The 13,343-nt window shown below is 39.8% G+C and overlaps 1 protein-coding gene across 1 annotated transcript in view; it reads left to right on the top strand.

Moving 5' to 3' along the window:
• CCDC85A (coiled-coil domain containing 85A) overlaps positions 1-13,343 on the top strand; it is a 178,269-nt gene that overhangs the window by 133,219 nt on the left and 31,707 nt on the right. Inside the window, exon 3 of the mRNA XM_025201576.1 lies at positions 9,240-9,316. Coding sequence (XP_025057361.1) covers positions 9,240-9,316 — 77 coding nt within the window. The remainder of the gene's footprint in view (positions 1-9,239; positions 9,317-13,343) is intronic.

Raw genomic sequence — 13,343 nt, 5'->3', positions numbered from 1 at the left:
AGTAGTGTGGTGAAACTGCAAGGATTCTCATCTTGGCTGAGCAGATCAAGTGAATTTGAGTATACTTATGCAGTTATGCACTGGGAGAAGACTGAAAATACATCAGTGCAACAATCCTGCATTGTCAGGAGACTGGAAGAGCCTATGACCCACAGTCCCATTTCTGTCTAATTTCTGTGGTTGTGGCTTCCGTCAACAACAGTACTGCACACTTATTTGGCAATGTATATATAGAATACAATGGAATTGTTTAGGATTGTTGTTCCAATAGCTCAAATCACTAGAAAAAGAAAATTAGACCATACAAGAAGCAGAAGTAGTGAAGCTAGGATATTTTATATTGGATTGGACCAGTATCACTATCTTGTCTCTGGATCCAAATCCTGGTTATACTGTGAGCAAAAACTAGTTGTTTGTTTTTACCTAAGTTCTCATTTTGCATCAGGCGCACGGACAGTTTTATGCTGATACATAGTACATGATGATAGAATTTTAATTGGTATTAATACAAATATTTCCTATTTTTTACAGGTCATTATTAAACTGAAGCAGCTCAGATTAGTTCTGTGTTTGGAAGTTAATATATTATTATATCTAAGTAGCCATACAACTGAAGATTGTGATCAAGATTTATTTTGCAATTAATGCAGGTTTTTTGTCCTGCACTTGAAATCCTGTGAACTGTAAGAATAATAAATTAATCTACTTAGAGTAGGATAAAGCATAAATGTCTTTACTAATTACATCAGCAGAAAAAATCATCTTGTTTGTTCAGTGTTTCTTAGTTTGCCTTTTTGAAGTGATTGTTGTCTGATATATTGGAGTGGATTGTAATATGCTAGACTGCAAAGTAGCTTTACCATGGAAGATCTTGTCAGTGTTGCTAAGTTCCCTATCTCTTTCTCAGAGAGATATGGTTTCAGTGAAGGTGAAGCACTACTGTGTAGGAACAGCTCCACTTGTTTTACCTTGTTTTCACCCATTGGATTATCATGGTGCAGGTTCACTCAAGGCAAGAGAGAGGTTTATGTCTGGGAGCCATATTCTGGCAGGCAGCAATAAGTTCTACCTCTACTTTGGGTTCTTCCCTGGACCAGGTGGAAGGTAGATATGATGCAGAGACCCATTCTGTGTCCTTAGTACCTTTGGCTTATCCCTGGAACAGTTCCTTCCATCCTTAAGATTGGAAGTGGGATATAGTTAGTGTAGGTCCCAGTGTTTGCACACTCTCAGCATCAGTGAGTTCCTTTTTGAGTATGGAATTTTTCATTGATGATCTGTAACCAAAATCCAATATTTTTGTTCTTCCTGAATAATGGTGGGGAAAGCAATGGAAGGAGGACGAGTTGCAGGGAAAGAAGTGTTCATGGCAAACATTGTTCTAAAGAATGGCTCAGAAATGGACCCCTTCAAGCAAGGGGATGTGATTGTGGAATCAAGTAAGGATATGCAGGCAGCCTGACCTCCACCATCTTAGCTCCCAGCACTGTCTGTCCCTTCCTTCCACATGCCCGGTTGCTGCTTGACCTCCTTGCCTGCCCCACTTCCACCACAGCTTACCCTATATAGTAGTTTAGACTCTGGCTTCATCTCTAGCCCCAGGCACAGAGCACATGGTGGCTTTAGCCCCATTCCTAATCAGGCAGGCAGTGGCTCTAGCCCAGCCACAGCAGCTCCCTTGCTACTGCACAGTCTCCCCTATGCTTTATTAGCTGCACACTGTGCTCCCTCCCCTGTCCCTTGCAGTCTCCCCTACTGCATGAGGAACTGCAGCTAGAGCCAGGCAGCAGGAGCAGCAACAGCCCTGGCCTTAGACAGGTAGTATATACTTCTCCAACTCAGATCCTGGCATTGGACCTGGGCCTGGGTCAGGGACAGATCCAAAGTTAGAGCCACAGCTAGAGCTTCAGCAGCAGCCTGATCTGGACCAGTGCATGAATCCAAATGAGATTTTTCTCCCCAAAGCACAAAAAACCCAAATTTTGGATTCGAGTAAGTACAGTATACAAGATATTTCCCTATGCTTCTAAGGAGGGAATTTTTTTTAGGTTCTTTTACCTTCCAATTTATATAATCAACTACTTTGTGAATTTTGGACCACAGCCACAATGCTCCAGGAAATATAACCCTCAGTTCACTGTGCAGGGGCCTAATGTACTTTATTTCAGCATTCACATCAGCATCAACAAAAATTCAAAAGATGAGATTAATGTAGCATTGAATTTGTCAATTCAAATGCTGGAAAGTCAAGAAATGAAAATGATAGCCATTGGCCATTAGAACATGGTACAGATCTGTCCCAGGGAAATCAATGGGAGTTTTGCTGTTAACTTTTCTTTAGAATTACTAGTTCATCCTGTATATTTTCAGCCTCTCCTTTTGCATCCATCACTGCCTCTTTCACTCCTCCTTTCCATCAAGCTCATAGTAGCAGAACATAAAAATATTTACTCTACACTTGAATATTGTTGTCATCAGCAATCCCTCAATATGAGGCTATTAATCTTTCAGTAAAAAGGGAAGTCACTGGTGAGTCTGTAGATGACTGAGGAGACAGAGCTGGGATCCACATGTTCAGTTGCAGACATGGCAAACAGTTCCAGAAGAAAGGAATAGATCCTGGTAATGTCAGTTCACAGATCTTTTCCTTTGTCTCTCAGTGAGGCGAATTTGCTTAGAAAGAGCAATCCCTTGTCATATATCATGGTGTCATTGGGGATAATTCAATGCTTGAGTCTCCCAGGTAGTGATATGAATATTGCATTTCTTCAGATTGAATTTCTTATTTTGCCTGCTTCGGGAGTGGAGATCATCTGTGAGTCAGGAATCTAGGACCTGTTATAGGAGCCAGCTGTCTGGCATCCTTAGGAAATGCACTGTTCAATAGAGCTGGTGCTATGTAAACATGACTTCCACACTGGTGTTGTTTGCTTGAACCAAAACACTGACATTAGTTCTTCTGTCCTTCTAACTAATATGAAGGATTTTCAAAAGATACCACTGATAGCAATGTTCCAAAGCTTTCAGATTTTTCTGATACGTCCTATAAATTTCATACCTATACAACAGAGTAGGGATGACAACAGCCTGGTAGATGAGAAGTTTGTTTTGGGTCTAGATGTTCATGATCATCGGAGACATGCAGAGCTGACCCTAAGGGTGTGTGGGGCCTGGGGCATATCAGCGTGTGCGGGGCCAGTGGGTGGGGGTGGCGACTGCCTGCAGAAGCCAGCGCAGCGTCGACAGTAGGGAGGGAGGGGAGTGGTGAATGGCTGGAGCTGGTGGAGTGTGGGGGGGGAGGGGGTGGTGAGTGGCCGGAGTCAGCAGCGTTCGGCAGTGGCAGAGCTGACGGCGCTTTGCAGCAGCGGCGTATGACAGCCTCAGTGGGGCCTGTACGGTACTGCCCACGGGGCCCCGCAAAGCGTGGGGTCTGGGGCAGTCATCCCAATTTGCCCTCCCCTAGGGACGGCCCTGGAGACATGATTTCAGAGACATTCAGAAGTAGCACTGATAGATATTATCTGGTGTTTCATATAATTATCTATGTTTACTTTTTTGGAAAGGTGGCTACCCAGGCAGGGGAAATGCTCAGTATTCTTCAATAATATGTATGGAGGAGCAACTGGCTGGTTTGGGGTGGGTTGGTAAAGGGTTTTGGTGTTTATTAAGCTGACAGTGAATCAAAGCATTTTATAACTTCACAGAAGAAATCAAGAGTGACCTGGAGTTCTTCAATTGCATAGGCACACACAACACACTTGTCAGTGTATTGGAGATCAGTAATGGAGGCATTTGTCATCTTAGATTTGGAACATAACAGGTTGATGTTAAAGAGATTTCTATCCATGTGATGCTGGATGCTGATACTAGATGGAAAGCTATCAACAATGAGATGTAGAATAGCTGTGAGACAGGTGGAAAAAGTGTTGGTGCAATCACATATCCTTACTTGATTTCACAATCACATTCCCTTGCTTGAAGGGGTCCATTTCTGATCTATTCTTTAGAATGATTGTTGCCATGCTGTCATGAATGAGTCTGATAACGGTAACAAATTTTGGTGGGCATCCAAATTTCATCAGGATCTTCCATAGGGCCCCTCTGATTGAATCAAAGGCCTTAGGTTAATAAAGGCCATGTTAAGATATTGATTTTGCTCTCAGCACTTCTTCTGCATCTGTGTAACAGCAAAGATCATATCTGCTGTACCTCATAAGTGGTCTGAAACACACCAGGATTCAGGTGTAGGAAAGTGAGTCTATTGAACAGATTGCAGGCAAGGATCTTCCTAGCTATGGACAGGAATGCAATGCAACAGTAATTGTTGAAATCTGACACATCTCCTTTCTTGAATATGGTAATGATTCTGGCATCTCAAATCTCTGGAAATCTGTTCATGTTTCCAGATGTTTATAATAGTGACATGTAGCTGGAGAGAGAGCATTTTCCCACATTGCTTATAACTTTCAGCGTTGTGTTATGCTTTGTTGTTCTTCGTCTGCTTAATGGCTTTCAAGGCTTTCTCAATAAATTGGTGGATCTGCAAAGTAGACCTTTGCAGAATGGCTTTGATGTTATTGTCTTTCATATTAAACTCTCAGATTAGGAGCTCTTGGAAGTGCTTCTTCCACCATGCGTTAATGGTGGTGCTGTCTTTAAAGACTGTTGTTCCATCCTTTGACAAAGCAATAAATGGAGAACTTCATGGATGTACCCCCCCACATCCTTTGATCTCAGAGGGGTGATTCCTCATGTGCTTGGCCCATATATAGTTTTTGTTGCACTGAAGAAACTATGCATGTCACACCTGTTGACATCTCTTTTGCTTTGTTCTTCCTCCCCCCCCCCCTTGTTCATTTTGTTCTTGAATTTTCTTTTGGGTCTCAACTTGAATGTATTGATAGGTGTCTTGCTTTTGTTTGTGGTTGGTGTCATTCCACCAAACTTTGAAGGCTGTTCTTTTTCTATCAGTGAGAGATTGTGTTTCCCTACCATTCTCTGTGAACCAGTCCTGATGTTTCTTTCTGGAGAAGCCTAGAGAGTCTTCACACATTTCATGGTTGCCTTTTTTTGAGGCTCTCCCAGTGATCAATGGTGGCAAGATCATCACCAGGGAGGTTGGAGAGATTCTCACTGAGACACTGCTGGAAATATCTGCTCTTAGGAGGGTTTTTCAAACACTCTATTGATCCTCTTCCTTGATTGCTTCTTACATTTACATTGTTCTGAGGTGATATGAATTGACATGATGGAATGTATCAAATGATGATCTGTCCAGCAGTTGTCTGCACTGGTCATAGCTCTGGTGATATGGACATCACAATGGTCTTAGGTATGCACATAGTCGATCATCAACCAGTTACCACTGTTTTGAGTGGGGGTACATCCATGAAGTTTTCCATTTATTGCTTTGGCAGAGCAAGGAGTTTATAATGATGAGATCATGTTCTGGACCCTTGCCCAGAAGAAGAATTCCATTTCAAATGACTTTCCTCATCTCTTCCTTTTCAAGAATTCCTTTCCATAGCTCAGAGCCCCTGCCTATTCCAGCACTGCAATAGCCAGGAAGAATTATCTCCTCTTCTTTGGGGACAGATGACAGAACTTGGTTGCATTTAGCATAGAATTCTTCTTTTGTTTCATCACCTGCATTGAGGGTCAGGGCATGTGTACTAATGATTTTGCATGTTGTCTGTTGGGCAGTTGAAGATGAATGGTCATGAGATGGTCAGTGGGTGCGTTTACTTGTGTGCTTTAATGCACAGTATTCTGTTCTCTTGTGCATTAAAGCATCATGTCAAAAACAGTGCTAATACCCTAATGCACAGTAGAATTAGTCTACTGCATATTAAGCATCACTAAAAAGATGCTTGCTTTTTCTACTGCACACTAGGGCAGCCTAATCCACCTTTGTGTAGTACCTCATATTACCTTATATTAGAGGACATTTAAACACATACATTTGTCTGCTCTGACACACTGTATATCTGGTGTGTCAGAGCAGACTCAATTAACCTTCAATGCATTTTAGTTCCAAAGTGTGCTGCTGCCATTTTCTCAGGGCTGACGCGCATTTTGCCATTTATACAAATGCATGCACTGCAGCGCAAGCATGTGTACAAATGCCCAGAGATACTAAACTTAATGCACAGTAACAAAAGCACATTAATGACTGTGTAGACATGCCCAGTGATGCTGAGGGGACATTCCAGCATCTAAGTAACAACCTTGGTCTTGATAGGAAAACCAATGTTATGGATGTGTCTGACTTTCTTTTTCTTCCCAAAAGAAGGAAAGAGTTTATATCTCTATAGAGATATAAAAAGAATAATTTTGTGTACTAGAACTGTGCACAAAAATAAAGATTTGCTTGATTGGCCTTTTGTTCCTGATCTAATTCTCAGTATTCATGAGCTAGCTAAGGGAAACTAAAATAAATTTGGTACATTGCAGAATGGTTCATAAACCAGGAGATTTTAGGCTACGTCTTCCACTGCAGTAAATGGCAGTGAGTTCAGTGGAGTAATATCCATTTACCCCAGCCAAGTATCTGGCCCTTAAGCTCTGAAATGTAAATCAAAGCATAAAACTGAGAAGTAACAATCTTGTAAAATATGCTAAGAATCCAGAAGTTGTTACAATAGAAAATGGCAGAAGTTAAAACCATTTTGAATATGACTATGTATGGGCAGCTTCTACAAGCTGGGCTGGCATTTATGTTTAGGTGCAGCAAACTGCTGCTGCTGCTATTGGAAGTTAGAGACAAATCTGGAGAAAGTGTGGCTGGAGGGGTGATGGGAGAGTAAAGTCTTTCTCCAGGTAGAGTGCCAAGGAAGTGATTGCTTTTCTGCTGGGGAAGGCACTGAATATCTCTCCAAGAACGGTGTGTTACCAGGTGGAGACTGCTGCAATAGAAAGCCCTTTCTAAGGATATGGTTAATTAGGACAAGCTTCTGCAACTTCTCCATGCTTATCTGAACCAGTCTTTGTGAATCATTAGATATGCACCCAGTACTAGTTATAACAAGACTTACATAGCAGGGAACATAAAACCTCAGACCACCTTTTCCCCTCTCATCCTACAACACTATATTTAGTCCAATACCTCACTAATCATTTCTGACAAAGGTCTATGTATTTTTTTCATGTTCTGTAAATTCAGACACATTATCTGTGTGTGCACATTTTAGGTTACTGCAGTCTCAGAGAGCATTAAGTAACACCTCATATATTGTCATTTTTTATTTTATGGGCTGGCTGACAGGAGAAGTGATTAGGATGTAATAGGACTCTAGCATGCTGGATCCTTAGCTGATTTAAATTAGAGAACTCCACTGGAAGCAATGGAGATATGTGGGCTTACATGAGCTCTGGGTATGGCCCAGAACATCCACAGACCTGTCCTTTAGAGATCAAAGGCCTAATTCTCCTCTTTGCTTTACCATTTTCAAGCTGATATAACTCAAGTTACAGTCAATAGGGTTATACTAGCATAAAGAAGGTGGAGTGAGTTGTTTAGTCAGGAGCCAAAGGATAGCTGATTTTGAGCACAGTAAGAGGAGATGGAAGAGTCCTGGTTGTACTTTTTTACTGAGAAGAATGCAGGAAAGTAGGGAAATGGATCTTTCCTATTAAAGTTGAACAGTAAGGTGTGCAAAGCAGGCCCTATTTGATTTGGATTCGGCGTGAATCAGGGACAGTGATCCAATTCATTGATTTGGATCGCTGCCTCGATTCAATTTGGCCAAATCCGAAGATTCAATGCTGATTTGGAGAATCAGCAATTCAGACATAGACACAGCTTTAAGTGTTTTTTCTATATACCTTGAGAAGTGCTTCTGGTCCATTTCCGGGTCTGCTGCTGAGTGCGCTGAGGAGCCTCCCGTGCTTCTGCGGGACTCTGCAAGTACCCCACCATCTCAGCATTCATGAGCCTCTTGCTATCTTGAGGTATGTAGAAGAAACATTTAATGTGTCTATGTCCAAATCGCTGAATCTTTTCAAATCTCTCCGAATTGATTCAGTGGGTTCAAATTCTATTTGGATAGATTAAAGGGTCCTCTGATTTGATTCAGATTCAGAGATTCAGCCACCGAATTGAGCCAAATCTCTACCGAATCACATTAGGGACTGAAGCTTCGCACAGCCCTATTGAACAGGTGTTATATCCTATCCCATGCGGCTTTTTAGATGGTGTTTTCTAATTGTAGAATTTCTTTTTAGCCCAAGACTGGCAAGGTCCTCTGGATAGAAAAAATTGATTTTTGGCTGCTTTCAATTCAAGGTCGTTTCCCTTTGTTTTGGACCAAATTAGTTACCCCCAAAATCAGTGAGAGCAAGACTGGAAACCATGTGTCTCATTCTTGAGGGTGGAGATAGCTCTGGGAATTTAAGAGTGGTAATGATCTTTAGCTCTCATATTTGAAGGAAATTCTTATTCCACTGAATCATCCTAGTGAGATGACTTGATAAGGTGAGCAGGGCTTACATCTATAGGTATATATGCATAGGAAAATGAAGGTGGGATTGTAGCACATGCTAGTCTACCAGAGGTAGTTTGATTTAGCTGGCACTGGTAAAAATAGCAGTGAAGAATAGCATGTGTTAGCATCCAGAGTATAAGTCATTTGGGGACCCTGAATGTACTCTGGTTGCTGGCCTATCCATAGTCTGTGCTGCCACCTCTACATTGCTACTCTTGCCTTGGTTAGGTTAAAGCAAGGACTGGCATTATAGCATGTGCTACAGTAATCAGACTTTCATTTTTCGGTGTGGCCATAACCTGTGATCAGATCTTTTATCTGTGGTTTCGCAACAGTGACACCTGGAGTTCACTAAAATATTTGTATGAGTGCTTATAAAATAGGTATGCCAGTGCAAGCCCAGGAAGTTTAGACTAGGGATTAGTAGAAATTGATCTACCTTACTCTCCTTCAAGACTATTTGTGTTGTAGGGCAGAAACCATCCTAAGCATCATTTGGAGTACAGTAGATTCTAAATCAACGAGGACTTGAATGGATTCTGCCAGGATTTAAGGGCTTAGTGCCAATACTGTAAGTAGATTATCTGCTGTTATCCTAGAAAGTAACAGTTCTGAACCTTTAAGGTGCATTTAGGAGAAGGAACCTGCTATGACAATACCAAATAAGACATCTCGTGTCATACGCAGGCTCTGACGCTAGTTGACCCAAGCAGATCTGTGTGTATAATGTGAGATTTTTTTTCTTTTTAATTTTAGAATCTACCTTGTCCTATGTTAGGCAGCTGGAGGCAAGAGTAAGACAGCTGGAGGAGGAAAATCGCATGCTACCCCAGGTGGGTGACTTCCTGTTGATAGGAACAGTAGCTGAAGCTAGACAGTAACGCTTGAGTCTTAGTGTTTAAGATAAAATCAGTGTTTTCTGTAATTTTACATTGATGTAATTGAACACACACAGTGATCAAAGGCTCTCATTCCAATAATCAAAAGCTCTCACTTCCTTCTTGTTTTTATTTCTCATTAATGATTCTAGTGAGGAATTTCTACTGGTGTGTCTAAGACTATGACAATACTTCTGTGCATTTTTCTTGCTTGCATTTTTCTCCTTGACATCTGTTACCACCTTGATAATAAAAAGTTCACTAGGGATAATATGTTTTTTATAATTGACAATCAATTAAGATGCTTTAAATGATAGACAACTGACCCTTTGTATTTATGCTTTCATTCTAAGAGTCTCTTTATTTCTTTACCATAAACCATTGATATTTCAAATGCTTTTTCTTTGGTTAACCAAAAACTAATTGGAATTGTAAATAGAAATTTCTCAAGTAATTAAATAATAACTTGATTATATCTACTTGTGATGTTTTTACAATTGCATGATATGCTTAAAAGAGAGGCTGAAGTTCAATTAAAAAATAAACATAAAGATGAAGGTTTTTTTCCATCTGAAATTAAAGTTTTCTTTGGATAGGCTTTTCTTTTCATTTTAAACATTTTTTCTTCATTAGAAAAAGTTAGACATTCATTGTATTTCAATATATATGATTAACTGTTAATGAAGTAGTGTGTGTTTCTGTTATACAGAAATAATACATTTTGCTTTATCATTTTGTTTTTATTTTATATTGATTGATTTGGGGGAAATTAGTGATTTTTTTTTTTAATTGAGGATTTTGTCTACTTTAAAAAGCAAACCTGTGTAGTACCAGTTTAAATGATGAGCTTGTTTGGATGAACTTTTGTTGTATTTATTCAGAACATTGTCTTTAGAATGTAAAATCCAAGATAGTGGTGAATTGAAGGGGAAGTAAAATCTACTGAGTAATTTATTCATTTATATACACCGTTATATACACCACAGACACAAATGCATTATGTAAAAGAGCGTAGGATTTATTTTTGTGATGTCCTTTGCTAGTCTAGATTTTAAACTACGTTTTGTTGTGTGTCAGTAGGCTAATTGTAAGAAAGACTTCCTTATTTAGCTGCTGGCTTATTATCTGACCTTGAGCAAGTCATTTTACTTCTTGGTACCTTAGCTTATCCATCTGAAAAACAGGCATTACCAAGGGGTAATGAGAATTATTTAATACTATACTGATAAAAGGCTGTAGGGCTTTTAATAGGAAAGCCATTGTGTGATATATAGCTTCTCTCACTCCTTGGAGTCTCAGAACAGCAGAGACTTCCTATGCCTGAAAAAGGGTGACTGCACCTGAAAGCTTGCTAAGAACTTTTTTCCAATATCTCAGTTGGTTTAATAAAAGATATTGCATCGACTCAAAGAACATTGCTTGCCTATGTCCTTAGACCAACACGGCTACAACCAAAAACCTCAGAAGTGACAGGAAATTTCACCTACTTCCATTTAAGAGGTGCACAAATTGAGGCTCACGATGGGGGCAGTGTGAGCTCAGAAAGTATGGAGCAGCCATCTTCTATAAATCCATCCCAGTTAAGGTGTCTCAGGCTGGGGATCCAAAATCACTAATCCTTTTAGGAAAATGATCACAAAGTCTATAGCAGACCCAAAACACCCTGATGAGAGATATGCAAGGGGACTAATTAGATCAGCAAAAAAGTCTGTATCATGCCTTCTGTTGACAAATATATGCTGTATGGCTAGGGGGTGGAGGCAGTCTTCTGGCTTGATTTTATTTATTCATTTTTTAGCACTAGGACTAAGAGGATGCAACTAGTTTTGTCAAATCCCAATAAATGCTGTATCATCAGAAATTATGAGAATGACACGTGAGTTTGTGTGTCACTCCCAGCACGTCTCGTTCAACCTGAGAATTTTATTGCCTTCAAGAGAGGAAGAAAGAAAAGGCCTCCAGCCTATACTGAAGTCACATTTGATTATGTTGTGTTCCATAATGGTACCAAATAGGGAACCAGCCCAGAATCATTTTCTAGAAAGGTTTCTCCTAAGTCATTAGGTGAGTTCTCTTGTTCAGGGCACCATTCCCTATGACCTCTTTCCATCCCTTTAAGGTTGGCAATATAAAAAGAGCAGCAGTGGCTAGACTCGTCTTATTTATGGGCTTGTTGTCAGTATGGGCAACATGCTGAACACAATTTCAGAAGCTCCTTATGTTGTACTAACTTTGTTTCTGATGATTTCAGGGAGAGTTTTATGGGAGTTAGGTTAATGCTGAATACTTCATCAAATCCACAAAAATGACTAATTCACTACACATCAAATGAGGATCTTATTCCACTATAGGCATTGTTTAATTAAAGTGCTGTGTCTTAAAATCCCATCCATGTTGCAGGTAGGGACTGTCTTTCTACAAGAATTCTGTTTTTTATTGGAAGTAACCCTGATGAATAGGTGGAATTTTAAAATGTCGAGACTGTATATATCAGAAGATAGTTTTACTCAGTAGGCCTGAATGAATGAATTTTACCATCAGGGATCTTTCCTGATTCTTCTGAGGCTTCAAATAGTGCTGCATAGGATGCTTCACTTTTCTTTTCCACTTACTTCCCTTCTCCTATCATCCTGCTAATCACCCTGCTCCCTTCCTTTCTCTTCTCCCTTTACTATTCAGATCCTCTCTTCCTCTTCTCCTGGTTCCAAACTTATACTAAGTTGTTAGTGGCACACCATTTAAGATGTGTATCTAAAAGGTTTTATTAATATTTAGCAGCAGGGACATCTATAGATATGAGTGTTTCAAATGATACCTGCATTGTTCAAATTGAATCCTAAACTCTTGTTTGCTATATCATACCAAGAGTTTACAGTGGCTGAGGAAAAATGGTACCCACAGTGAATCCTTATTTCAATGTAATCAGTCTAATTTGGAAAAGTTATAAAAAGGTATAAAAAATGCATTTATTCATTTAAGATTGTAACAGCTTGCCCTTGTTGTGCACAGTTTCTCAAGTGCTAGTTGATGGCATGTTAGGAGGTTTAGGAATTTTGAGAAGCTAGAGACAGGTTATGTTTGCACAGTTGGTGAGGGTTGTCATTTACAGGTATTTATAGCAGATAGCATGTAACGAGGTATTATCCATTTCAATTTATAGTTGCAGTTATGAATTTTAGGCAAGAAAGCAGACACTTTCCAAGTTTTTACATCATGAAGCTGGCTTTTTTCTATTAAAGATGCCAAACTGCACTGGTGAGGCATGAAGATGCAGGTTATTATTGGTTCGTAATAGTATTTTTGAAGCACTAAAATAGATAGCAGTCCTTGCTAATGATGTACACAGGGAGATACAAAACGTTTGTAGCATGTGCATTGGGTACAAGGAGACCGGCAGCATGGATCAAGATTTTGTTGAGAGACTAGTGATATGACTGGAAGTTGTTCTACACGCTTCACAGAATCACAAAATTGTTCAGACTTTGGAGGATCAGAAAATACACAGACAGAGAAATCAGGGTGATCAGCTTGTTTTCAGTAGATATGGAAGGGTACTTCCAGATTTTATATCATTAAACAACCTAGTCTACAGAGTGAGTTATTTCTTTTATGTATTTAGCACTAGCTGCCATTTCAGGGTAAGGCTTACTAAGCATAATCACTGAAATACTTCTTTTGTACCAGGCATCGTTTTTGGCTGGTAAATTCACCCAAGCAGGGAGTGTGCCCAACTTAAGAATACATCAAAGACTATTTCCACTGTATGGTAATGTTACTTAGGGTTGTGAATTTTGTGATAATTTTATATTGGCAAAAGCCCTAGAATATATTTAATTATACTGATATATACAAGTGTGTAACTAGTGCTTATATCTTTGGGGAACTGGCATGGGCTCTACAGGGAGAAGCACTTAAAAGGTTTGCTGATATAGTTACATCAGCAAACCTTTTCCAGTGTAGGCTAGGCCTTGCTGAATGGGCT

The sequence above is a fragment of the Alligator sinensis genome, unplaced genomic scaffold (assembly GCF_000455745.1).
Source record: "Alligator sinensis unplaced genomic scaffold, ASM45574v1 scaffold432_1, whole genome shotgun sequence".
In the NCBI taxonomy this organism is placed as follows: Eukaryota; Metazoa; Chordata; order Crocodylia; family Alligatoridae; genus Alligator; species Alligator sinensis.
The sequence above is the reverse complement of the archived record's forward strand: the minus strand, read 5'-3'. Positions and strand labels throughout refer to the sequence as shown.